Source organism: Salvelinus namaycush, chromosome 5 (assembly GCF_016432855.1).
Source record: "Salvelinus namaycush isolate Seneca chromosome 5, SaNama_1.0, whole genome shotgun sequence".
Lineage (NCBI taxonomy): Eukaryota > Metazoa > Chordata > Actinopteri > Salmoniformes > Salmonidae > Salvelinus > Salvelinus namaycush.
Window position 1 is genome coordinate 72310182 of NC_052311.1, and position 27491 is coordinate 72337672.

Sequence of the window (27491 nt, forward strand, 5' to 3'; positions counted from 1 at the left end):
ACGTGCTATGTTTTGTTGACCCTCTCTCTTTCTCTTTCTCTATCTCTCTGTGTGTGTGCGCATGTTGTCCTCAGGTACGTACCAAAGACCACCACTTTGAGAGTGTGAGCCACCTGATCAGTTACCACATGGACAACAGACTGCCCATCGTATCAGCAGGCAGTGAGGTGTGTCTGCAACAACCAGTGGAGCACAGGGCCTGAACACACACACAAATACAGCAATGCAACACACACACACACTCTCAGAAACACTACATACATAAGCAGTGCAGAACACACAAATACTGTACACACACACACTCGCACACTGACCACATTAAGGAAAGCCAAAAAAAACACCTCTGTCACTCTTTCTGCCAAATCATTTGCTCTCTGCTTTTCCTCACACCCTCCTCTCCTCCTGGACGACTCACTGTTACCTCCGTGATCCCTCCTTCTGTTCATCCTTCCGTCATCGAGGTCCACTACCTCCATTCCTCCATCCCTCCAAAGAACGTGGGAGTAACATCTAGGAACACTTTTTATTTTCCTTCTCAGTGGGACAGAAATAATACAATTTAGTAAAAAATGTAGCATTATTAATTAAATCATGCCATAGAATGATTCAGAAATGATACAATCATAGTAAAGGAGGACCTTGGAGGGGAGGAGTGAAATGTAGAGAGAGGGATGGGGGGGAGAGGTCTTGATCCAGACATGGCAGAGGAAACAGTTTCTCTCACCGTCACAGAAGCACTTCAAAGACTTGTCTGATGATTGGACTCATCAGAGAGCTCGGACATGGACCCTCCAATCAGATATCAGTGGAACACAGGAACAGCCAATCAAATATCAGTGGAACACATGAATAACCAAACATGACTGAGATCAGGCCTCCTGTTAATATGCATAGACATACATTTTTGTGTCCACACCAATCAGGGCCCTCGCTCACCCTCAAGCCACTCCCATTAAAAGACCTTTCATCTTTGACCATTGACCCCCTGAGTGATACCTGGTGATGTCACGGAGGACGTCTCTGTATGCAAAAAGGGGGTTGCTATGCTAACAACCATTGTCTCCGTCTGTCCAAATATGGACACGGTTTCTTTCCGGCCTCCGAAGGTGGAGTTTGATAAAAGGATGTGATTCATGCCCATCCGACATCCGCCTGTCTGTCTGCAATGGACTGGTCTCCCTGTCTGTCTGCTCTGATCATGACAAAGAAAGTGGACTTGGTTGGACTGGGGCAGCAGAAACCATGGAGATGACTCATACACCAACATACAGTGTGTTAGTCTGTATCTGTCATGTGTACCTTCATTGGGAGTATAGTGTCTTTACATAGAGAGGGATGGAGAGAAGACTGGGAAGGGGCAGGGGGGAGGTTCCACATCTAGAGATGTCATCAGACTTAGACACGATGTCATCTGAAAGAGCTCAAAACCAATTCTACGACGATGTCACAGTCAACCCAAATGCGGCTGTCACAATTTAATCGGTACTGTGTTGGAATTGTAGTTCAGATTATTGCCAATATTTTCTTGCTTTTCAATGGATTTGTTGTTAATATCTGTTTGCCTTGACAATCTATAGCCATGTCTCTGTCTGGATGGGTAGGGGGTGGAGAGGTTGGGGGGGCATACTGGATGAAGTGTGTTTTAATGCCGAAAGCATCCGGTCCAGAGCATTCAAAGCAATGATCTTATCTCCTCTCCAAATGTGCTGCAAGGTCAGGAGATTAGCTTTTAGCGTTAGCATTAGCTTTTAGCGTTAGCATTAGCATTAGTGTGTGATGTGTTTCTTCTCAGCTCACTGCAGGGAAAACTGTTATCAGCACTGTTCACAACGGAATCTGGGAGCTTCGCGAACGTTGGTCAGACGTTGGACTTTGACGTGTTGTTTTCCTTGGAATTAGAAGATAGTAGAGGGAGAGAAAGTGGAGGAATCATCCTCTCCCTCCTTCTCTTCATGATATTTTTTGTATCTTTTACTCGTGCCTTGTTTCTTCGATGCAGTCACCTCACTCCAGTGCAGTCTGTCACCTAATGTACTGTGCTTATTGTACAGTCAGTTGATGTACCTAATCCAAATGTAGTGGACCGTTGGATCCTGTCACATGGTCTCTCAGTCCATCAAAGACTCTGCAAAAAGGACACTGACTCTCACCACCCAGGTCCAGTGATGGCAATCCGCTCCTCTATTGCACATTCATTCTTACTTCCTGTTGTCACTTGTTGTTGTCACGGTTGCTCGATGTCGCAGCTCTCATTGGAGGGATTTCCACTCCACCTGTAAATAACATCAGATCTGATTGGTCGGTTTGAGTTCTTGGTTCTGAAATTAAAGTTTTTGTTCTTTAGATTTTATTAATAAAATGGGTGGGACAGAACCAGATACTGTATTTCATATGTAATACTCACAGAATACTTTTCTCTCTGAATCCAAGTCATTTTGATTCTAGCCAATGAACCATGTTCAGATTTTTGAGAGAGGCTGAAACCAAACTGTAAACGTGGAAGTGAAGAGTAAACTGGGATCTGCCACCTGCTGTACAAAATATTTCTGTCATCAGGAGGGTTGCAAAATCCCCTGGTTTTCCAGATATCCTGGTTGGAGGATTCATGGAATTCCTGCTTATTCGCTTGTGTAATTCTAGGATTATTTTAACCAGGATTTCTGGGAAACCGGGGAATTTGGGGAAAGTGATCTGAATTCTGCAACTCTAGTCATGAGAAAGGGCTCTCTGAGCCTGGACAGGTAACTGTTTTATTCATCTTTCTCATCGTGCTTCTGTGTGTGTGTTGTGAGAGAGGATGTGTGGATGATCAGAGATTATGGTTGGTAGTGTAGGGGGCTGTGTAGTTCTTACATGGTGGCACGTGTGGTCTGTGTGAGGCCTTTGCTTCATTCTGTCACAAACACACAGGAGGGACAGCTGTGTTAGACACCGACTGTTTAAGTGACTATAGGTCCTGGATAGGCAACAAGGAAACTAGTATACAAGCCCCAAGGTGTGTGTGTAAAAGGAATAATCTATCCTCTACATCATTTGTGAAGCATTCTAGCGTTGTCATTGTTCATCACAGTTGCCTTTGTTGCATGGAAATCATTTTTTACAGTTTCTATATTGTTGTTGTTTTGATGTACTTTTTGATTTGAGTTTTGAAAGCCAAAGGGTTATTTTCAATTAGCCTTCACAAATATTGATTTACTTTTTTACTTTTTACAGCTCTGTTGTAATACTCTTGTTCTTTTGGGGGGAAATACATCTGTTTACACCTGTATCTGAAATCACAGATTGCATATATCATGAATCTTTCTTGGTGAGTTTGGTTTTAAAATGCAGTTTCTGGATTTACTCTTTGGTCTCCTGTGATGTTTTCTTAAATGTTGATTCATAACTATTAAATAGAACATATCCCTTTTACTTATTTATTCTGCTAAATACAGGTGAAGACTATATATTGTTTTAATTGAAGTTCTACACTTCGAGGAGACGACCAAGGAGATTATGAGAGGACAGGACAAGGAAAGAGACAGGATCGGGCAGGAAGAAGTTACTTGAGTTACCACAGGGGGAGGACGAGGCTTGTTGAGTTACCACAGGGAGAGCATGAGGCTTGTTGAGTTACCACAGGGAGAGCATGAGGCTTGTTGAGTTACCACAGGGAGAGCATGAGGCTTGTTGAGTTACCACAGGGAGAGCATGAGGCTTGTTGAGTTACCACAGGGGGGGGAGGCTTGTTGAATTACCACAGGGGGGGAGGCTTGTTGAATTACCACAGGGGGGGGAGGCTTGTTGAATTACCACAGGGGGGAGGCTTGTTGAATTACCACAGGGGGGAGGCTTGTTGAATTACCACAGGGGGGAGGCTTGTTGAATTACCACAGGGGGGAGGCTTGTTGAATTACCACAGGGGGGAGGCTTGTTGAATTACCACAAGGGGGGAGGCTTGTTGAATTACCACAGGGGGGAGGCTTGTTGAATTACCACAGGGGGGAGGCTTGTTGAATTACCACAGGGGGGAGGCTTGTTGAATTACCACAAGGGGGGAGGCTTGTTGAATTACCACAAGGGGGAGGCTTGTTGAATTACCACAGGGGGGAGGCTTGTTGAATTACCACAGGGGGGAGGCTTGTTGAATTACCACAGGGGGGAGGCTTGTTGAATTACCACAAGGGGGGAGGCTTGTTGAATTACCACAGGGGGGAGGCTTGTTGAATTACCACAGGGGGGGAGGCTTGTTGAATTACCACAGGGGGGGAGGCTTGTTGAATTACCACAGGGGGGGAGGCTTGTTGAATTACCACAGGGGGGGAGGTAGAGGCTATTTGAGTTACCACAGGGGAGAGGTAGAGGCTATTTGAGTTACCACAGGGGAGAAGTAGAGGCTATTTGAGTTACCACAGGGGGAGGTAGAGGCTAGTTGAGTTATCACGGGGGGGGGGGCTTGTTGAGTTACCACAGGGGGGGAGGTAGAGGCTAGTTGAGTTACCACAGGGGGGGAGGTAGAGGCTAGTTGAGTTACCGCAGGGGGGAGGTAGAGGCTAGTTGTGCCTCTACATTAAGTGCCAAGGCCTACAGTAGGGTCTAGGGTTAGATAATGTGTATTGGTGCAGGGTCCATGTCAGTAAATGTTGTATATTCAGACCTCTGGTGAAAACATGTCCTATAGCTGTCATTCACAGAATAATTTCAACCTGGACGATGACCACCACGCAGTCATCCAACAATATAGAAATCAGAGTGGGGCTAATTTATTTCAACCTGTTCAAAACACAGATTACCAGAAGAGAGAAACAATAGGCTGTCACACAGTCCTGGACAAAGAGAGGAGGCATATTGTGCGCTTTTACAGTAGAGCTGCATTGAGCAGGTGATACTGGAACTATCCTGAGGGGTGTACTGTAGGTGTGGTGGATAGATTATGCTTTACATAGAGAGAGACGGAGAGCACCGAGCTAGTCTGTTCCAGACTGGCAAAAACCCTAGAGATGCAGAGAGAGGGGTGGTGGGGTGCAGAACACACCCAGAGCCAGTGAACAGAATGTTTCACAACCAGGGGTGACTGGTGTGTCTGTGTTCCAGAGTGTAGAAGAATAGAATAGAGAAAGATCAGGAGCTGAGAGAACACCCCCTGGTGTTGGTAGTGTTGATGTCACTATAGGAGGAGCTCTCTGTCCACTCACACCCAGTCCAACCCTGGTCTTCTCTTCCTTTCCTCCTCTACTCCTCTGGGATTGACCTGACCCCTATTCCTCTCATCTCCCATTTCTATAATTTCTTCCTCTTGTCCTCCGTGTGGAGCAGTGCTACAGAGCCATGCACCCCCAGCGTCCTCTTCCCCAGGCCATGCCCTCCTCCCTCGGGCAGAACCTGCGTGACATGGCCATGGGCCTAGGCAGAGGGAAGAACTTCCTTGGTGGTAACATTGCCTACGGCTTCATCCAGTCCCTCAAGGAGTGCCTCTACTTTGTACTCTGCTGCTGGTGCATCAAGGAGATACTGGACTGACTGACTGAGACGCTACGAGAGGGAGAGAGGGGCACGAGGGTGAGGTTCTCTTTCCTGCGTGTCTCTCTGGACGTGTTTCTCTCTTCCTCCTTTTCACTCTTTCTCCTCCGTTTTTCTCTCACCAGCTAAGATGTTAAACACAGCGTGTGAAGCGGTGTAAGTATGAGTCTTGTCATTACATACATTAGATACTGTGCATAGTTTGACTCCAAAATAGAAGATGTTTGCCAAACTGTTTTCTGACAACATAATTTCCTTTCAGCTACGGTACATGTCACCTGTTAAATATTCTACCAAATATGTAGGACTGTGTAGTATGTTATGGTTTACATGTTGTACTATATGGCCCTGGTGTGTGGATTTGCTCCTCTTAGTGCCCATGATGCAGTTCTGTATTCCTGCCTGGAGGCTTGAGAAACTGATGTGCTGCCTGGTGTATCAGAGGATCTCTGTTATTCTCTGATCCTGAGTCAGTCGGTCTGGAGACCTGCAGTGTGTGTGTGAAGAATCGTCTTAACACCAATCAGCTGATCCTAGACCTGTGGAGAAACCAAACCTGTGAGGCAATGGACATGGCTAGTGATGCTGCTTAGGTCACATTTAATTCCAAGTTTTATTAATTTCTGTACAGTCTTAATATGCAAGGAATAAAAATGAATGTAATATCTGATTTTGTTTGTGTGTGCTAACCAGAGTCAGGTGATGTGTGTGTGAGAAACAAAAAAGTAGAGCCTGACATCTGCCAATGTCATCATAGTGTCAGGTGGCACCACTCAACATCGGAAATGCATTGCGTATGGTATATTTTGCATACCCACTCTTATCACCTGCGTGTGTCAATCAATCTGAAAGTGTGCGCATTGAGCGACGCGAGAGAGCGATGATCATTGGCGAGATGGGCAAGGAGGGGTGGGACGTCAGAGAATGTCCTTCCCGGTTGGACAAGAGAGCGTGGCTCACGCAAGTGTCAAAGAGACTCTTCCAAGTTCCGAAGCTGGATGCGTTCAATTAATTTGGCAGAAAAGGATTGATACACAATTGCCATTTATAAGGTAAACAACGCGTGCAGTAGAACATGTAATGTTACTTTGTGTTCTTGTTACCATTTTGTCTTTAGATGTTGCTGTTTCCTGGTTCTCGACAGAGGTTAAAGTAACTATCTGTATTTTCGGTGGAAGGGATTAAAGTTTTTCATAGGTTGACAGATTAAACCTGTTATCTTTAATTGAATAGTACATGTTTTATAACGGATGTAGGAAAGTTTCAGTATTAATTAGTTCTATATTGTGATTATGATTTTTTTTTTTCTTGGTTCGTCAGTGGAGATGAGGTGTGACAGTTGTTGACATTTGAATACACACCTTCTTTGTCGACACTGAGATGGCTAACATGCAAATTAGGTGTCAGAGAGCGATGATTCATTGCCAGGTTTAGGATGAACACTTGTTTAAACATTTTACAGCCTAGCATCGACTACACAAGGCCAGCAGTGTAGCGTTGTGACCATTTTTGGTAATTTTCTTTCGCGGAGACACAGATAAAGATATATAATAGGCTGTTGGCACACAGACGGAAGAAGCATGTGACTGCAAAAATATGTCATTTCAGATTAAAGAGAAACTCGTTTCAAAGCACATCGTTCTCTATTACCCAGGCCTATTTTAAGCAAATATAAAGAGGAAAAAGTGCAGTTTGCAGTGGACGCGTGTATAGGCCAAGTGTACTACCACTGGCGCCGAAGCGTTTGTTAATTTGTGAAGTTGATGGGTCAAGAGTGTGTGTCTCAGAAGTTCGCTACTCTGTCGAGAGCTCCATGGCTGCCAAATTAATACACCACTTCAGAGGTTTTGTCTAGAAGGGATACAGCTTTAGTCAAAATTGACTTTTCGTAGCAGGTTTAAGATAAATTATGCAGCAGGTTAGGCGAATGAAAGTAACAGGTTAGGTGAACTAGGTTAAGATCAGGAAAAGGTTTGAGTTACCTAAAATGCAACTTTTGACTTCAATTTGACAAAAGCTGTATCCCTTCTAGACATGATCCACTTCAGAGAGCGAGTACGGAAGAATGAGGGTATCTTTCATTGACACCACATTTTTTTCTTTAAACAAGCTAGATTTATTTTATATAAATATAATTCTAGGCTACTTACTATAAGTTTAGAGAACATGTACTATTTACAGTGGCTATTTTAACATGTAAATCTTGGTGGGGCAATATATATATATATATATATATATAGATAGATATCAACAATACATTAATTGCACTATAGTGGTGACAAACGGTGCTTTCTTATTGGCACCATGGAATGAATCCTTACCACTGCTACACCTGGCTATCAGCGGAGTCTTGTCTGGCAGCGACAGTTCATTCAGACTCATTTACTGTCTTTTATAAAACATAGCTGATTTGTCTGACTTAAGGATCAGCGCCCCGTCAACAGGACAGTTGTAAATCATGCAGCGCATTATGTCAAGAACGCAGATTTTAGAGAAACAACAAATGTCGGTATATATTTCACCTTTATTTCACCAGGTAGGCCAGTTGAGAACAAGTTCTCATTTACAACTGTGACCTGGCCAAGATAAAGCAAAGCAGTGTGACACAAACAACAACACAGTTACACATGGAATAAACAAACATACAGTCAATAATACAATAGAAAAAGTCTATATACAGTGTGTGCAAATGAGGTAGGATAAGGGAGGTAAGACAATAAATCGGCCATAGTGGCAAAATAATTACAATATAGCAATTAAACACTGGAGTGATAGATGTGCAGAAGATGAGTGTGCAAGTAGACATACTGGGGTGCAAAGGAGCAAAATAAACGAAATAACAGTATGGGGCTGAGGTAGCTGGATGGCCTATTTACAGATGGGCTATGTACTGGTGCAGTGATCTGTGAGCTGCTCTGACAGCTGGTGCTTAAAGTTAGTGAGGGAGATATGAGTCTCCAGCTTCAGTGATTAAAAAAAAAAAAAAAGCATTTCGTTCTAGTCATTGGCAGCAGAGAAGTGGAAGGAAAGGTGGCCAAAGGAGGAATTGGCTTTGGGGGTGACCAGTGAAATATAACTGCTGGAGCGCGTGCTACGGGTGGGTGCTGCTATGGTGACCAGTGAGCTGAGATAAGGTGGGGCTTCACCTAGCAGACTTTTAGATGACCTTGAGCCAGTGGGTTTGGCGACGAATATGAAGCGAGGGCCAGCCAACGAGAGCATACAGGTCGCAGTGGTGGGTAGTATATGGGGCTTTGGTGACAAAATGGATGGCACTGTGATAGACTGCATCCAATTTGCTGAGTAGAGTGTTGGAGGCTATTTTGTAAATGACATCGCTGAAGTCAAGGATCGGTAGGATAGTCAGTTTTACGAGGGTATGTTTGGCAGCATGAGTGAAGGATGCTTTTTGCGAAATAGGAAGCCGATTCTAGATATAATTTTGGATTGGATATGCTTAATGTGAGTCTGGAAGGAGAGTTTACAGTCTAACCAGACACCTAGGTATTTGTAGTTGTCCACATATTCTAAGTCAGGACTGTCCAGAGTAGTGATGCTGGACGGGCGGGCAGTTGTGGGCAGCGATCGGTTGAAGAGCATGCATTTAGTTTTACTTGCAGTTTGAGGCCACGGAAGGAGAGGTTAGTTAACAGTGTCCAAAGAAGGGCCAGAAGTAAACAGAATAAGTGTCTTATATCGACTGAAAGCTTAAATTCTTGTTAATATAACTGCATTGTCCAATTTACAGTAGCTATTACTGCGAAAAAATGGCATGCTATTGTTTGAGAGCTCCTAAGAGCTCACTTTTTTCACCGCGATAGGTTTGATAAATTCACCTCTGAAGGTGAAATGTGTACTTAAGTTCTGAAATCTTGCTCTGATTTATCATCTAAAGGGCCCAGAGATAATATGAAGTTTCGTTTTGTTAGATAAAATATTTTTTCATATCCTAAAAAGGTCCCTATAGCATGCACGATCATTTTTGTATTTCCACTCGTTCAATTTGCCATGAAAGGAATCTGTGAAAATCTCACCCTAAACGTTGTTAGAACGAGTCAAATCACATTCATATGTATTCCTCAGAGATCCTAGTAGGTAACAAGACTTCACTATGACGTTAGGGGTGTAGTATATCCTATCGGACACCATATTTGGTCAGAGTGCGATGCCTTAATGGCACGCCGATGACGCAGGCGGTCATCACTTGAACTACTGTATCTTTGTCAAATATGCACCAATCGGGGTAAAACAAGGCCAGCTAGATAGCCAATGAGCTGGGCTTTACCATGTATATGTTGTAAAATGTAGCTACTAACCTTGTACGACAGCATCCCTTTTCATTTTGGACAAAAATTATAAGGGTATTCAGTTATGAAAACGGGTTTTGCAAATGTTGAACTTATAATATGGCTACTAAAACTTGGAAAGCTAAAGTATACAGATTTGACGATATTCTTGCTGAAAAATGTTATATGAATGCGAATGTCTCCTTCATGATTTGCCCAAATGTACCTGGGGACTTCACACTAAAAGTCTTGTAGTTCACTCATACTTCAAGTTATCCATCTGAAACTTTGCATATACACTACTGCCATCTTGTGGACACCATCAGAATTACAACCAGTGATGGCTACAACTGTGACCTTTCTCTTCCATTTCAAAGATGGTGGTAGAAGACCGGTTGTTTTTTCCTTTGTATTTTCTTCTACCAGATCTATTGTGTTTATATTCTCCTACATTCAATTCACATTTCCACAAACTTCAAAGTGTTTCCTTTCAAATGGTACCAATAATATGCATATCCTTGCTTCAGGGCCTGGGCTAGAGGATTATAGATTTTGGTATGTCATTTAGGTGTTAAATGACATACCAGTTTTAAAACTTCCCTAAGAAGTTTTAAAACAAATGTGGTTTCTACTGACAATTGAGATGTACTAACTATGTCATAATGGGACAACGAGCAGATAAGAAGCATTCCATAATTTCGATTAAGACAATAATGAGTGAGCTAGGATGGACATAGTCAATATAACTTTGTTAAACAGTTTTGAAATGTACAGCGACAGAATTCAGAACATGGGCTGTTCCTCTGGTTCTGACTTGGTGTACAGGTAGAAAACCATAATAAAAATAAAGGGGGCATATATGCAGACAATGAAAGCTCTTACAATATTTGATGATTACGTTTCTCTAAAACATGGCTATAGGCTACATGTACACCACCAAGTCAGAACAGTACAGAACAGGGCGGCAGGTAGCCTAGTGGTTAGAGCGTTGGACCAGTAACCGAAAGGTTGCTAGTTCAAATCCCCGAGCTGACAAGGTAAAAAAAATTGTTCTGCTCCTGAACAAGGCAGTTAACCCACTGTTCCTAGGCCGTCATTGAAAATACGAATTTGTTCTTAACTGACTTGCCTAGTTAAATGAAGGTAAAATATATATATATATATATATTTTTAATTATGAGGGGGAAAGGGACCAAATTATTAGGGTGAGGCACATGGCTTACTACACAACATATTACTTTCTTAGCTATAGTATACATATCTCCCTGCAATATTACATTTATGCAGCAGCATACAATACATTTTCGGACTCACCTTGTGTTGTGCTCACTTGAACAGGAAGGTGGCGCAGCGGTCCTTTGTGGGCAATTTCTGTCATCAAACTTTGTCATCAAAGTCTGGCATTCTCTGGATTTATGGTGCTTTCTAGACAGCTGGGAACTCAGTGGGGGAAAAACAAGGTGAGCTCTAGAAAGAGGCCCAAGTCCCGACTTGTTATTTAGAGTTGGATGACCGTTCAAAACGTATTTTCCCAGTCTGAGCTTCTTTTTTCTTTTTCTTTTTTACATTTTTTTTTTTTTACACATGTTCCCAGTTGTCTGAAACTCACTGAAGTCTGAGATTTCCCAGTTGTCTGGAACTCAGTGAAGTCTGAGATTTCCCAGTTCAGTGTTTCCAGTTGTTTTGAATGCTGTAGAAGTCTGAGTTGACAGCATGGCTAATGTATTCACCCTTTTATGGCCCATGGTGTTTGAATGTTTATACTTTTAAGCTTGGAAAAGAGACCCTCAAACCCAGACTTGGACTACACACCACCTCCACTGAATAGCAGGCTAGTGATTGCTTTGCAATGTTTGTAATTAGCCACTGATTCCTTCCAAACCACTCATTGTTGAATTTTAAATTTCCAACTTGTTGTGTAATGTTTATGTCCAATTACCGATGAGCAACGATACATTTTATGTATAATTTCTCTTCATATGACAAGTATTGAAAGGATTTGCCAGTAGATTGTTGACTTGGTTCCTGATTTTGACTGTTAGCTAGGACATTGAAAGTATGATGTTGACATGATCAGTCCAATCAAAGCTTCGGTAGACATGTGATCTGACAACATTTTATCTGTGGCCAAAGACCTTGAGCCTTCTTGGATGGGCACCCAAGTGGCTTGAATTTAAGCTCTACCCGTAGATTTTGCGGTGACTTAGTGTCCCCATGAGACACCTGCATTTTGGAGCTGCCTTGCTCAAGAAAGCAAAAAAGAGACTGTATGCGGATTTATTAACTCAATGATTGTTTGCAAACTGACATTAATGCAAAAAAAATACATGTATATGTGTGTTATTTGTATATTTTTAGCTCTGCCCTGAATGACGGGTCGCCACTGCCTCTTTAAATGCTCCACAGTTGAGACAGTGGCGCTCCTTCAGAATGCGTGTGCATGTTTGATTGATTCACCAGGGCACTGTTCGCTCTCTCTGTCTTGGAGTCTATCTCATTGGCTCTATATTTAGCTAGGCTAATATCTATATTTAAGTCATTCCGCGATATGCTCCACAATGCTCCGTTGGCCCTAGGCGACGTTCAACAGGCCTCTCATGGGAAGAGCTTAATTAGAAGACCTAAATGACTGTGGGACAGAGAAGAGACATGGGGGACTGAAGTGTGTCATGCTGTGATCTGACAGAAGTGGCATGATTGAAGATGGTGTCAGACACAATGACAATAATAACCCGTATTGGAAGTAGCCTAAAGTCCAATTTAATAGAAGAACATACTTTTGAAAGTAGACAGGATACTTTTTTCTAGGCTTTCAAGAAACATACTAATGCATGTATGCAGTTTATTGTGCCTTTTTAGAATCCTGTCCAGTATTTTCAGTCAGTTGGTTTCTGCTCCAGTAATTTCAGCCTGAGTGGAGGTGCCTCCTGCACTTCCTGGCCAGACATAGAATCACAATGACTAGAATGGACTAGCTCTCTAAAATCCACCATCCAATAACCTTTGAGAAAGGCACAATAAAATAGATTATGTGGTTGGCATCAATTAATCGAACATTAAATAAATACTGGGCCTTCCTGCACCTGATATGGCTCCTGGTGTAGGCCAATCCACTGCTCCTTTGGGAATGTCTGTTCTACTAATTCTAATTCTACAATGGCCCGAGCCATAGTAACCCCTGTCTCTGCCAAAGCATGCGTCAGCCAGTCAGAAGCCAGGGTAGCCACAATGCTAGCAACACACACTATACTACTAATGAAGAACTGAATGCACTCACAGGAGTGTACACTTCATGTACACACACACACACACTTCCTGTGCATGTAAAAACAGAGGATGTAAATGAGGAGTTTAAGCAGCAGAATGAGGAGTGGAACAGTACTGTAGCATACTGATGCTGTAGGGTCTTCAGTAGCAGAATGAGGAGTGGAACAGTACTGTAGCATACTGATGCTGTAGGGCCTTCAGTAGCAGAATGAGGAATGGAACAGTACTGTAGCATACTGATGCTGTAGGGCCTTCAGTAGCAGAATGAGGAGTGGAACAGTACTGTAGCATACTGATGCTGTAGGGTCTTCAGTAGCAGAATGAGGAGTGGAACAGTACTGTAGCATACTGATGCTGTAGGGTCTTCAGTAGCAGAATGAGGAGTGGAACAGTACTGTAGCATACTGATGCTGTAGGGTCTTCAGTAGCAGAATGAGGAGTGGAACAGTACTGTAGCATACTGATGCTGTAGGGTCTTCAGTAGCAGAAAGAGGAGTGGAACAGTACTGTAGCATACTGATGCTGTAGGGCCTTCAGTAGCAGAATGAGGAGTGGAACAGTACTGTAGCATACTGATGCTGTAGGGTCTTCAGTAGCAGAATGAGGAGTGGAACAGTACTGTAGCATACTGATGCTGTAGGGTCTTCAGTAGCAGAATGAGGAGTGGAACAGTACTGTAGCATAGTGATGCTGTAGGGTCTTCAGTAGCAGAATGAGGAGTGGAACAGTACTGTAGCATACTGATGCTGTAGGGTCTTCAGTAGCAGAATGAGGAGTGGAACAGTACTGTAGCATAGTGATGCTGTAGGGTCTTCAGTAGCAGAATGAGGAGTGGAACAGTACTGTAACATACTGATGCTGTAGGGCCTTCAGTAGCAGAATGAGGAGTGGAACAGTACTGTAGCATACTGATGCTGTAGGGTCTTCAGTAGCAGAATGAGGAATGGAACAGTACTGTAGCATACTGATGCTGTAGGGCCTTCAGTAGCAGAATGAGGAATGGAACAGTACCCGGCCTCCCGGGTGGCGCAGTGGTCTAGGGCACTGCATCGCAGTGCTAGCTGCGCCACCAGAGTCTCTGGGTTCGCGCCCAGGCTGGGCTGGGTTCGCGCCCAGGCTCTGTCGCAGCCGGCCGCAACCGGGAGGTCCGTGGGGCGACGCACAATTGGCATAGCGTCGTCCGGGTTAGGGAGGGTTTGGCCGGTAGGGATATCCTTGTCTCAGTATGTAAAAAATGTAATAAAATGTATGCACTCTACTGTAAGTCGCTCTGGATAAGAGTGTCTGCTAAATGACTAAAATGTAAATGTAAAAAATGTACTGTAGCATACTGATGCTGTAGGGCCTTCAGTAGCAGAATGAGGAGTGGAACAGTACTGTAGCATACTGATGCTGTAGGGCCTTCAGTAGCAGAATGAGGAGTGGAACAGTACTGTAGCATACTGATGCTGTAGGGTCTTCAGTAGCAGAATGAGGAGTGGAACAGTACTGTAGCACACTGATGCTGTAGGGCCTTCAGTAGCAGAATGAGGAGTGGAACAGTACTGTAGCATACTGATGCTGTAGGGTCTTCAGTAGCAGAATGAGGAGTGGAACAGTACTGTAGCACACTGATGCTGTAGGGCCTTCAGTAGCAGAATGAGGAGTGGAACAGTACTGTAGCATACTGATGCTGTAGGGCCTTCAGTAGCAGAATGAGGAGTGGAACAGTACTGTAGCATACTGATGCTGTAGGGTCTTCAGTAGCAGAAAGAGGAGTGGAACAGTACTGTAGCATACTGATGCTGTAGGGCCTTCAGTAGCAGAATGAGGAGTGGAACAGTACTGTAGCATACTGATGCTGTAGGGTCTTCAGTAGCAGAATGAGGAGTGGAACAGTACTGTAGCATACTGATGCTGTAGGGTCTTCAGTAGCAGAATGAGGAGTGGAACAGTACTGTAGTATACTGATGCTGTAGGGTCTTCAGTAGCAGAATGAGGAGTGGAACAGTACTGTAGCATACTGATGCTGTAGGGCCTTCAGTAGCAGAATGAGGAGTGGAACAGTACTGTAGCATACTGATGCTGTAGGGTCTTCAGTAGCAGAATGAGGAGTGGAACAGTACTGTAGCATACTGATGCTGTAGGGTCTTCAGTAGCAGAATGAGGAGTGGAACAGTACTGTAGCATAGTTATGCTGTAGGGTCTTCAGTAGCAGAATGAGGAGTGGAACAGTACTGTAACATACTGATGCTGTAGGGTCTTCAGTAGCAGAATGAGGAGTGGAACAGTACTGTAGCATAGTTATGCTGTAGGGTCTTCAGTAGCAGAATGAGGAGTGGAACAGTACTGTAGCATACTGATGCTGTAGGGTCTTCAGTAGCAGAATGAGGAGTGGAACAGTACTGTAACATACTGATGCTGTAGGGCCTTCAGTAGCAGAATGAGGAGTGGAACAGTACTGTAGCATACTGATGCTGTAGGGCCTTCAGTAGCAGAATGAGGAATGGAACAGTACTGTAGCATACTGATGCTGTAGGGCCTTCAGTAGCAGAATGAGGAGTGGAACAGTACTGTAACATACTGATGCTGTAGGGCCTTCAGTAGCAGAATGAGGAATGGAACAGTACTGTAGCATACTGATGCTGTAGGGCCTTCAGTAGCAGAATGAGGAATGGAACAGTACTGTAGCATACTGATGCTGTAGGGCCTTCAGTAGCAGAATGAGGAGTGGAACAGTACTGTAACATACTGATGCTGTAGGGTCTTCAGTAGCAGAATGAGGAGTGGAACAGTACTGTAGCATACTGATGCTGTAGGGCCTTCAGTAGCAGAATGAGGAGTGGAACAGTACTGTAGCATACTGATGCTGTAGGGTCTTCAGTAGCAGAATGAGGAGTGGAACAGTACTGTAGCATACTGATGCTGTAGGGTCTTCAGTAGCAGAATGAGGAGTGGAACAGTACTGTAGCATACTGATGCTGTAGGGCCTTCAGTAGCAGAATGAGGAGTGGAACAGTACTGTAACATACTGATGCTGTAGGGCCTTCAGTAACAGAATGAGGAGTGGAACAGTACTGTAGCATACTGATGCTGTAGGGCCTTCAGTAGCAGAATGAGGAGTGGAACAGTACTGTAGCATACTGATGCTGTAGGGTCTTCAGTAGCAGAATGAGGAGTGGAACAGTACTGTAGCATACTGATACTGTAGGGCCTTCAGTAGCAGAATGAGGAATGGAACAGTACTGTAGCATACTGATGCTGTAGGGCCTTCAGTAGCAGAATGAGGAGTGGAACAGTACTGTAGCATACTGATACTGTAGGGCCTTCAGTAGCAGAATGAGGAATGGAACAGTACTGTAGCATACTGATGCTGTAGGGCCTTCAGTAGCAGAATGAGGAGTGGAACAGTACTGTAACATACTGATGCTGTAGGGCCTTCAGTAGCAGAATGAGGAATGGAACAGTACTGTAGCATACTGATGCTGTAGGGCCTTCAGTAGCAGAAGGAGGAATGGAACAGTACTGTAGCATACTGATGCTGTAGGGCCTTCAGTAGCAGAATGAGGAGTGGAACAGTACTGTAACATACTGATGCTGTAGGGCCTTCAGTAGCAGAATGAGGAGTGGAACAGTACTGTAGCATACTGATGCTGTAAGGCCTTCAGTAGCAGAATGAGGAGTGGAACAGTACTGTAGCATACTGATGCTGTAAGGCCTTCAGTAGCAGAATGAGGAGTGGAACAGTACTGTAGCATACTGATGCTGTAGGGTCTTCAGTAGCAGAATGAGGAGTGGAACAGTACTGTAGCATACTGATGCTGTAGGGCCTTCAGTAGCAGAATGAGGAGTGGAACAGTACTGTAGCATACTGATGCTGTAGGGCCTTCAGTAGCAGAATGAGGAGTGGAACAGTACTCTAGCATACTGATGCTGTAGGGTCTTCAGTAGCAGAATGAGGAGTGGAACAGTACTGTAGCATACTTATGCTGTAGGGTCTTCAGTAGCAGAGTGAGGAGTGGAACAGTACTGTAGCATACTGATGCTGTAGGGTCTTCAGTAGCAGAATGAGGAGTGGAACAGTACTGTAACATACTGATGCTGTAGGGCCTTCAGTAGCAGAATGAGGAGTGGAACAGTACTGTAACATACTGATGCTGTAGGGTCTTCAGTAGCAGAATGAGGAGTGGAACAGTACTGTAGCATACTGATGCTGTAGGGCCTTCAGTAACAGAATGAGGAGTGGAACAGTACTGTAGCATACTGATGCTGTAGGGTCTTCGGTAGCAGAATGAGGAGTGGAACAGTACTGTAGCATACTGATGCTGTAGGGCCTTCAGTAACAGAATGAGGAGTGGAACAGTACTGTAGCATACTGATACTGTAGGGCCTTCAGTAGCAGAATGAGGAGTGGAACAGTACTGTAGCATACTGATGCTGTAGGGTCTTCAGTAGCAGAATGAGGAGTGGAACAGTACTGTAGCATACTGATGCTGTAGGGCCTTCAGTAACAGAATGAGGAGTGGAACAGTACTGTAGCATACTGATGCTGTAGGGCCTTCAGTAGCAGAATGAGGAGTGGAACAGTACTGTAGCATACTGATACTGTAGGGCCTTCAGTAGCAGAATGAGGAGTGGAACAGTACTGTAGCATACTGATGCTGTAGGGTCTTCAGTAGCAGAATGAGGAGTGGAACAGTACTGTAGCATACTGATGCTGTAGGGCCTTCAGTAGCAGAATGAGGAGTGGAACAGTACTGTAGCATACTGATGCTGTAGGGTCTTCAGTAGCAGAATGAGGAGTGGAACAGTACTGTAGCATACTGTTGCTGTAGGGCCTTCAGTAGCAGAATGAGGAGTGGAACAGTACTGTAGCATACTGATGCTGTAGGGTCTTCAGTAGCAGAATGAGGAGTGGAACAGTACTGTAGCATACTGATGCTGTAGGGTCTTCAGTAGCAGAATGAGGAGTGGAACAGTACTGTAGCATACTGATGCTGTAGGGTTTTTCAGTAGCAGAATGAGGAGTGGAACAGTACTGTAGCATACTGATGCTGTAGGGTTTTTCAGTAGCAGAATGAGGAGTGGAACAGTACTGTAGCATACTGATGCTGTAGGGTCTTCAGTAGCAGAATGAGGAGTGGAACAGTACTGTAGCATACTGATGCTGTAGGGCCTTCAGTAGCAGAATGAGGAGTGGAACAGTACTGTAGCATACTGATGCTGTAGGGTCTTCAGTAGCAGAATGAGGAGTGGAACAGTACTGTAGCATACTGTTGCTGTAGGGCCTTCAGTAGCAGAATGAGGAGTGGAACAGTACTGTAGCATACTGATGCTGTAGGGTCTTCAGTAGCAGAATGAGGAGTGGAACAGTACTGTAGCATACTGATGCTGTAGGGTCTTCAGTAGCAGAATGAGGAGTGGAACAGTACTGTAGCATACTGATGCTGTAGGGTTTTTCAGTAGCAGAATGAGGAGTGGAACAGTACTGTAGCATACTGATGCTGTAGGGTTTTTCAGTAGCAGAATGAGGAGTGGAACAGTACTGTAACATACTGATGCTGTAGGGCCTTCAGTAGCAGAATGAGGAGTGGAACAGTACTGTAGCATACTGATGCTGTAGGGCCTTCAGTAGCAGAATGAGGAGTGGAACAGTACTGTAGCATACTGATGCTGTAGGGCCTTCAGTAGCAGAATGAGGAGTGGAACAGTACTGTAGCATACTGATGCTGTAGGGCGTTCAGTAGCAGAATGAGGAGTGGAACAGTACTGTAATATACTGATGCTGTAGGGCCTTCAGTAGCAGAATGAGGAGTGGAACAGTACTGTAGCATACTGATGCTGTAGGGCCTTCAGTAGCAGAATGAGGAGTGGAACAGTACTGTAACATACTGATGCTGTAGGGCCTTCGGTATCAGAATGAGGATTGGAACAGTATTGTAGCATACTGATGCTGTAGGGCCTTCAGTAGCAGAATGAGGAGTGGAACAGTACTGTAGCATACTGATGCTGTAGGGTCTTCAGTAGCAGAATGAGGAGTGGAACAGTACTGTAGCATACTGATGCTGTAGGGCCTTCAGTAGCAGAATGAGGAGTGGAACAGTACTGTAACATACTGATGCTGTAGGGCCTTCGGTATCAGAATGAGGATTGGAACAGTACTGTAGCATACTGATGCTGTAGGGCCTTCAGTAGCAGAATGAGGAGTGGAACAGTACTGTAGCATACTGATGCTGTAGGGCCTTCAGTAGCAGAATGAGGAGTGGAACAGTACTGTAGCATACTGATGCTGTAGGGTCTTCAGTAGCAGAATGAGGAGTGGAACAGTACTGTAGCATACTGATGCTGTAGGGCCTTCAGTAGCAGAATGAGGAGTGGAACAGTACTGTAGCATACTGATGCTGTAGGGCCTTCAGTAGCAGAATGAGGAGTGGAACAGTACTGTAGCATACTGATGCTGTAGGGCCTTCAGTAGCAGAATGAGGAGTGGAACAGTACTGTAGCATACTGATGCTGTAGGGCCTTCAGTAGCAGAACGAGGAGTGGAACAGTACTGTAACATACTGATGCTGTAGGGCCTTCGGTAGCAGAATGAGGAGTGGAACAGTACTGTAGCATACTGATGCTGTAGGGTCTTCAGTAGCAGAATGAGGAGTGGAACAGTACTGTAGCATACTGATGCTGTAGGGCCTTCAGTAGCAGAATGAGGAGTGGAACAGTACTGTAACATACTGATGCTGTAGGGTCTTCAGTAGCAGAATGAGGAGTGGAACAGTACTGTAACATACTGATGCTGTAGGGTCTTCAGTAGCAGAATGAGGAGTGGAACAGTACTGTAACATACTGATGCTGTAGGGCCTTCAGTAGCAGAATGAGGAGTGGAACAGTACTGTAACATACTGATGCTGTAGGGTCTTCAGTAGCAGAATGAGGAGTGGAACAGTACTGTAGCATACTGATGCTGTAGGGCCTTCAGTAGCAGAATGAGGAGTGGAACAGTACTGTAGCATACTGATGCTGTAAGGCCTTCAGTAGCAGAATGAGGAGTGGAACAGTACTGTAACATACTGATGCTGTAGGGCCTTCAGTAGCAGAATGAGGAGTGGAACAGTACTGTAACATACTGATGCTGTAGGGCCTTCAGTAGCAGAATGAGGAGTGGAACAGTACTGTAGCATACTGATGCTGTAGGGCCTTCAGTAGCAGAATGAGGAGTGGAACAGTACTGTAGCATACTGATGCTGTAGGGCCTTCAGTAGCAGAATGAGGAGTGGAACAGTACTGTAGCATACTGATGCTGTAGGGTCTTCAGTAGCAGAATGAGGAGTGGAACAGTACTGTAGCATACTGATGCTGTAGGGTCTTCAGTAGCAGAATGAGGAGTGGAACAGTACTGTAACATACTGATGCTGTAGGGTCTTCAGTAGCAGAATGAGGAGTGGAACAGTACTGTAGCATACTGATGCTGTAGGGCCTTCAGTAGCAGAATGAGGAGTGGAACAGTACTGTAACATACTGATGCTGAAGGGTCTTCAGTAGCAGAATGAGGAGTGGAACAGTACTGTAGCATACTGATGCTGTAGGGTCTTCAGTAGCAGAATGAGGAGTGGAACAGTACTGTAGCACACTGATGCTGTAGGGCCTTCAGTAGCAGAATGAGGAGTGGAACAGTACTTTAGCATACTGATGCTGTAGGGCCTTCAGTAGCAGAATGAGGAGTGGAACAGTACTGTAACATACTGATGCTGTAGGGCCTTCAGTAGCAGAATGAGGAGTGGAACAGTACTGTAGCATACTGATGCTGTAGGGTCTTCAGTAGCAGAATGAGGAGTGGAACAGTACTGTAACATACTGATGCTGAAGGGTCTTCAGTAGCAGAATGAGGAGTGGAACAGTACTGTAGCATACTGATGCTGTAGGGTCTTCAGTAGCAGAATGAGGAGTGGAACAGTACTGTAGCATACTGATGCTGTAGGGCCTTCAGTAGCGTGGAACATTTAAAAAAAAAATGTCATTTAGCAGACGCTCTTCTCCAGAGCAATTTGGGTTAATTGCTTTGCTCAAGGGCACATTGACAGATTTTTTTTTTTTTACCTAGGCTGGTCAGAGAATCAAACCAGCAACCTTTCGATTATTGACCCAACGCTCATAGCCACTAGGCTACCTGCCGCCCCTACAGTGATGAACTGTAATGTAGCATACTCTGTAAGGCCTTCAGTAACAGAATGAGAAGTGTAACAGTGAACTGTACTGTATCATACTGACTCTGTAAGGCCTTCAGTAGCAGAATGAGAAGTGGAACGTGAACTGTACTGTATCATACTGACTCTGAGCGGCCTTCAGTAGCAGAATGAGAAGTGGAACAGTGAACTGTAATGTATCATACTGACTCTGTAAGGCCTTCAGTAGCAGAATGAGAAGTGGAACAGTGAACTGTACTGTATCATACTGACTCTGAGCGGCCTTCAGTAGCAGAATGAGAAGTGGAACAGTGAACTGTACTGTATCATACTGACTCTGTAAGGCCTTCAGTAGCAGAATGAGAAGTGGAACAGTGAACTGTACTGTATCATACTGATTCTGTAAGGCCTTCAGTAGCAGAATGAGAAGTGGAACAGTGAACTGTAATGTATCATACTGACTCTGTAAGGCCTTCAGTAGCAGAATGAGAAGTGGAACAGTGAACTGTACTGTATCATACTGATTCTGTAAGGCCTTCAGTAGCAGAATGAGAAGTGGAACAGTGAACTGTAATGTAGCATACTGACTCTGAGCGGATAGTTTGTAGACTGTAAATTGACCGCAAGAAGCCCAAACAGATACTTTTTCTTGCCACTGTATCTGATCCCTTTGGAAATACCTAGATTTCTGCATAAATTGGTCATAGAATTTGATCTGATCTTCATCTAGGTCACAACAATAGCAGAAAGTCTTCTTAAACTTCTAACACACAAACAATACGTTTTCTTGTCTATTGAACACACCATGTAAACATTCACAGTGCAGGGTGGGAAAAGTATGTGAACTCTTGGATTTAAGAACAGGTTGACTCTCCTTTGGCAGCAATAACCTCAACCAAAAGTTTTCTGTAGTTGTGGATCAGACCTGCACAACCGTCAGGAGGAATTTTGGACCATTCCTCTTTTTTTTTTTTATAGGTCAAGGCAGCTCTAACCAACATCTCCAATCTCGTTTCATTGATTGGACTCCAGGTTAGCTGACTCCTGACTCAAATTAGCTTTTGGAGAAGTCATTAGCCTAGGGGTTCACATACTTTTCAAACCTACACTGTGAATGTTTAAATTATGTATTCAATATAGACAAGAAAAATACAATAATTTGTGTGTTATTAGTTTAAGCACACTGTTTGTCTATTGTTGTGACTTAGATGAAGATCAGATCAAACGTTATGACCAATTTATGCAGAAATCCAGGTAATTCCAAAGGGTTCACATACTTTTTCTTGCCACTATGTTTGACTAAAATAATCATTTCAAACCTTGCTTACATTTGTATACAACCACGTGTCTCTCTGTTATGCATGGGAATACTTGAGAACAGACTTATGAATTAAAATCTCTTGGAGCTGATTTCCTGGTGATTTTACAGTCTTTTTAGTATCTGTACATAAAGCCTATAGCAATACTATTTAGGCCCTGGTGGCCTCTCTGCAGTACTGCTGCCTTTCTCCTCTCCCTCTGGCCCTTACTCTATCAATCAATGTCATGTAATCGCCCATGACAGGCTCACACTTGGTTTCCCAGGTTTAAATCAGTTGAAGGAAAGAATGAAAACCAGTAAACTGTGGACCTGGATTTCAATAATACTGGCCTACTGTAGGCCTATCTATAGCCTGTGCTGAAGTACTGTGTTTGACTTGCAGGTGCTGGACAGAGCCACGAGGGGACAATGTCTGACAGCAGTGGTGCTGCCAACAGCAATAGCTGGACTGTCCTCACAGCTGAGGTACGCTCTCTTTACACTTTAGTGTGTGTGTGCACTGCAGAGTTTACAAAAGTTTGAGTTTTGAACATTTGTTTTTCAAATGGGATTAATGTGTCACCATATGGGTCAATTAAATAATATGTGTGTCTCAGGAGACTGTTGCTGAGACACTGAGGCCTGTAGAGGAGGGAACAGAGCACCATGAAGATACACCCAGTCATACTGCTGCAGGGAAACCTACAGGTACACCCAGTCATACTGCTGCAGAGAAACCTACAGGTACTCCCAGTCATACTGCTGCAGGGAAACCTACAGGTACTCCCAGTCATACTGCTGCAGAGAAACCTACAGGTACACCCAGTCATACTGCTGCAGAGAAACCTACAGGTACTCCCAGTCATACTGCTGCAGAGAAACCTACAGGTACACCCAGTCATACTGCTGCAGAGAAACCTACAGGTACACCCAGTCATACTGCTGCAGAGAAACCTACAGGTACACCCAGTCATACTGCTGCAGAGAAACCTACAGGTACACCCAGTCATACTGCTGCAGAGAAACCTACAGGTACACCCAGTCATACTGCTGCAGAGAAACCTACAGGTACTCCCAGTCATACTGCTGCAGAGAAACCTACAGGTACACCCAGTCATACTGCTGCAGAGAAACCTACAGGTACTCCCAGTCATACTGCTGCAGAGAAACCTACAGGTACTCCCAGTCATACTGCTGCAGGGAAACCTACAGGTACTCCCAGTCATACTGCTGCAGAGAAACCTACAGGTACACCCAGTCATACTGCTGCAGAGAAACCTACAGGTACTCCCAGTCATACTGCTGCAGAGAAACCTACAGGTACTCCCAGTCATACTGCTGCAGGGAAACCTACAGGTACTCCCAGTCATACTGCTGCAGAGAAACCTACAGGTACTCCCAGTCATACTGCTGCAGAGAAACCTACAGGTACACCCAGTCATACTGCTGCAGGGAAACCTACAGGTACTCCCAGTCATACTGCTGCAGAGAAACCTACAGGTACTCCCAGTCATACTGCTGCAGGGAAACCTACAGGTACTCCCAGTCATACTGCTGCAGAGAAACCTACAGGTACTCCCAGTCATACTGCTGCAGGGAAACCTACAGGTACACCCAGTCATACTGCTGCAAAGAAACCTACAGGTACTCCCAGTCATACTGCTGCAGAGAAACCTACAGGTACACCCAGTCATACTGCTGCAGAGAAACCTACAGGTACTCCCAGTCATACTGCTGCAGAGAAACCTACAGGTACTCCCAGTCATACTGCTGCAAAGAAACCTACAGGTACACCCAGTCATACTGCTGCAAAGAAACCTACAGGTACTCCCAGTCATACTGCTGCAGGGAAACCTACAGGTACACCCAGTCATACTGCTGCAGAGAAACCTACAGGTACACCCAGTCATACTGCTGCAGAGAAACCTACAGGTACTCCCAGTCATACTGCTGCAGGGAAACCTACAGGTACACCCAGTCATACTGCTGCAGAGAAACCTACAGGTACTCCCAGTCATACTGCTGCAGAGAAACCTACAGGTACACCCAGTCATACTGCTGCAAAGAAACCTACAGGTACTCCCAGTCATACTGCTGCAGAGAAACCTACAGGTACACCCAGTCATACTGCTGCAGAGAAACCTACAGGTACTCCCAGTCATACTGCTGCAGGGAAACCTACAGGTACTCCCAGTCATACTGCTGCAGAGAAACCTACAGGTACTCCCAGTCATACTGCTGCAGAGAAACCTACAGGTACACCCAGTCATACTGCTGCAAAGAAACCTACAGGTACTCCCAGTCATACTGCTGCAGAGAAACCTACAGGTACACCCAGTCATACTGCTGCAGAGAAACCTACAGGTACTCCCAGTCATACTGCTGCAGAGAAACCTACAGGTACTCCCAGTCATACTGCTGCAGAGAAACCTACAGGTACACCCAGTCATACTGCTGCAGAGAAACCTACAGGTACACCCAGTCATACTGCTGCAGAGAAACCTACAGGTACTCCCAGTCATACTGCTGCAGAGAAACCTACAGGTACACCCAGTCATACTGCTGCAGAGAAACCTACAGGTACACCCAGTCATACTGCTGCAGAGAAACCTACAGGTACACCCAGTCATACTGCTGCAGAGAAACCTACAGGTACACCCAGTCATACTGCTGCAGAGAAACCTACAGGTACACCCAGTCATACTGCTGCAGAGAAACCTACAGGTACACCCAGTCATACTGCTGCAGAGAAACCTACAGGTACTCCCAGTCATACTGCTGCAGAGAAACCTACAGGTACTCCCAGTCATACTGCTGCAGGGAAACCTACAGGTACACCCAGTCATACTGCTGCAGAGAAACCTACAGGTACACCCAGTCATACTGCTGCAGGGAAACCTACAGGTACACCCAGTCATACTGCTGCAGAGAAACCTACAGGTACACCCAGTCATACTGCTGCAGGGAAACCTACAGGTACTCCCAGTCATACTGCTGCAGAGAAACCTACAGGTACACCCAGTCATACTGCTGCAGAGAAACCTACAGGTACACCCAGTCATACTGCTGCAGGGAAACCTACAGGTACACCCAGTCATACTGCTGCAGAGAAACCTACAGGTACTCCCAGTCATACTGCTGCAGAGAAACCTACAGGTACACCCAGTCATACTGCTGCAGAGAAACCTACAGGTACACCCAGTCATACTGCTGCAGAGAAACCTACAGGTACACCCAGTCATACTGCTGCAGGGAAACCTACAGGTACTCCCAGTCATACTGCTGCAGAGAAACCTACAGGTACTCCCAGTCATACTGCTGCAGAGAAACCTACAGGTACACCCAGTCATACTGCTGCAGAGAAACCTACAGGTACTCCCAGTCATACTGCTGCAGAGAAACCTACAGGTACTCCCAGTCATACTGCTGCAGAGAAACCTACAGGTACTCCCAGTCATACTGCTGCAGAGAAACCTACAGGTACACCCAGTCATACTGCTGCAGAGAAACCTACAGGTACTCCCAGTCATACTGCTGCAGAGAAACCTACAGGTACTCCCAGTCATACTGCTGCAGAGAAACCTACAGGTACTCCCAGTCATACTGCTGCAGAGAAACCTACAGGTACTCCCAGTCATACTGCTGCAGAGAAACCTACAGGTACACCCAGTCATACTGCTGCAGAGAAACCTACAGGTACTCCCAGTCATACTACTGCAGGGAAACCTACAGGTACACCCAGTCATACTGCTGCAGGGAAACCTACAGGTACTCCCAGTCATACTGCTGCAGAGAAACCTACAGGTACACCCAGTCATACTGCTGCAGAGAAACCTACAGGTACTCCCAGTCATATTGCTGCAGGGAAACCTACAGGTACACCCAGTCATACTGCTGCAGAGAAACCAACAGGTACACCCAGTCATACTGCTGCAGAGAAACCTACAGGTACTCCCAGTCATACTGCTGCAGAGAAACCTACAGGTACTCCCAGTCATACTGCTGCAGAGAAACCTACAGGTACACCCAGTCATACTGCTGCAGGGAAACCTACAGGTACTCCCAGTCATACTGCTGCAGAGAAACCTACAGGTACTCCCAGTCATACTGCTGCAGAGAAACCTACAGGTACTCCCAGTCATACTGCTGCAGAGAAACCTACAGGTACTCCCAGTCATACTGCTGCAGAGAAACCTACAGGTACTCCCAGTCATACTGCTGCAGGGAAACCTACAGGTACTCCCAGTCATACTGCTGCAGAGAAACCTACAGGTACTCCCAGTCATACTGCTGCAGGGAAACCTACAGGTACACCCAGTCATACTGCTGCAGAGAAACCTACAGGTACACCCAGTCATACTGCTGCAGAGAAACCTACAGGTACTCCCAGTCATACTGCTGCAGAGAAACCTACAGGTACACCCAGTCATACTGCTGCAGAGAAACCTACAGGTACTCCCAGTCATACTGCTGCAGAGAAACCTACAGGTACACCCAGTCATACTGCTGCAGAGAAACCTACAGGTACACCCAGTCATACTGCTGCAGAGAAACCTACAGGTACTCCCAGTCATACTGCTGCAGAGAAACCTACAGGTACTCCCAGTCATACTGCTGCAGAGAAACCTACAGGTACACCCAGTCATACTGCTGCAGAGAAACCTACAGGTACTCCCAGTCATACTGCTGCAGAGAAACCTACAGGTACACCCAGTCATACTGCTGCAGAGAAACCTACAGGTACTCCCAGTCATACTGCTGCAGAGAAACCTACAGGTACACCCAGTCATACTGCTGCAGAGAAACCTACAGGTACACCCAGTCATACTGCTGCAGAGAAACCTACAGGTACACCCAGTCATACTGCTGCAGAGAAACCTACAGGTACACCCAGTCATACTGCTGCAGAGAAACCTACAGGTACACCCAGTCATACTGCTGCAGAGAAACCTACAGGTACACCCAGTCATACTGCTGCAG

At 45.0% G+C, this 27491-nt stretch overlaps 3 protein-coding genes across 5 annotated transcripts in view; all 3 read left to right on the forward strand.

Annotated features, from left to right (window-relative positions):
* The window catches only part of LOC120048880 (SHC-transforming protein 1-like), a 28421-nt gene extending 25078 nt beyond the window's left edge, over nt 1-3343 (forward strand). For all 3 annotated transcript variants that reach the window (XM_038995186.1, XM_038995183.1, XM_038995184.1), the window contains one exon: nt 75-3343. In XM_038995186.1, the coding sequence (XP_038851114.1) occupies nt 75-203 (129 nt within the window). In that variant the 3' untranslated portion in view covers nt 204-3343. The remainder of the gene's footprint in view (nt 1-74) is intronic.
* A 1145-nt stretch (nt 3344-4488) lies between these two features.
* Nucleotides 4489-6169, forward strand: LOC120048881 (lens epithelial cell protein LEP503-like). The gene has a single exon (XM_038995187.1). The coding sequence runs from the start codon at nt 5308-5310 to the stop codon at nt 5497-5499; it is 192 nt and encodes a 63-aa protein (XP_038851115.1). The 5' UTR covers nt 4489-5307; the 3' UTR covers nt 5500-6169.
* An 82-nt stretch (nt 6170-6251) lies between these two features.
* The window catches only part of LOC120047341 (eukaryotic translation initiation factor 3 subunit A-like), a 33160-nt gene continuing 11920 nt past the window's right edge, over nt 6252-27491 (forward strand). Inside the window, exons 1-3 of the mRNA XM_038992866.1 lie at nt 6252-6551; nt 22915-22997; nt 23129-23219. Coding sequence (XP_038848794.1) covers nt 22941-22997; nt 23129-23219 — 148 coding nt within the window. The 5' untranslated portion in view covers nt 6252-6551; nt 22915-22940. The remainder of the gene's footprint in view (nt 6552-22914; nt 22998-23128; nt 23220-27491) is intronic.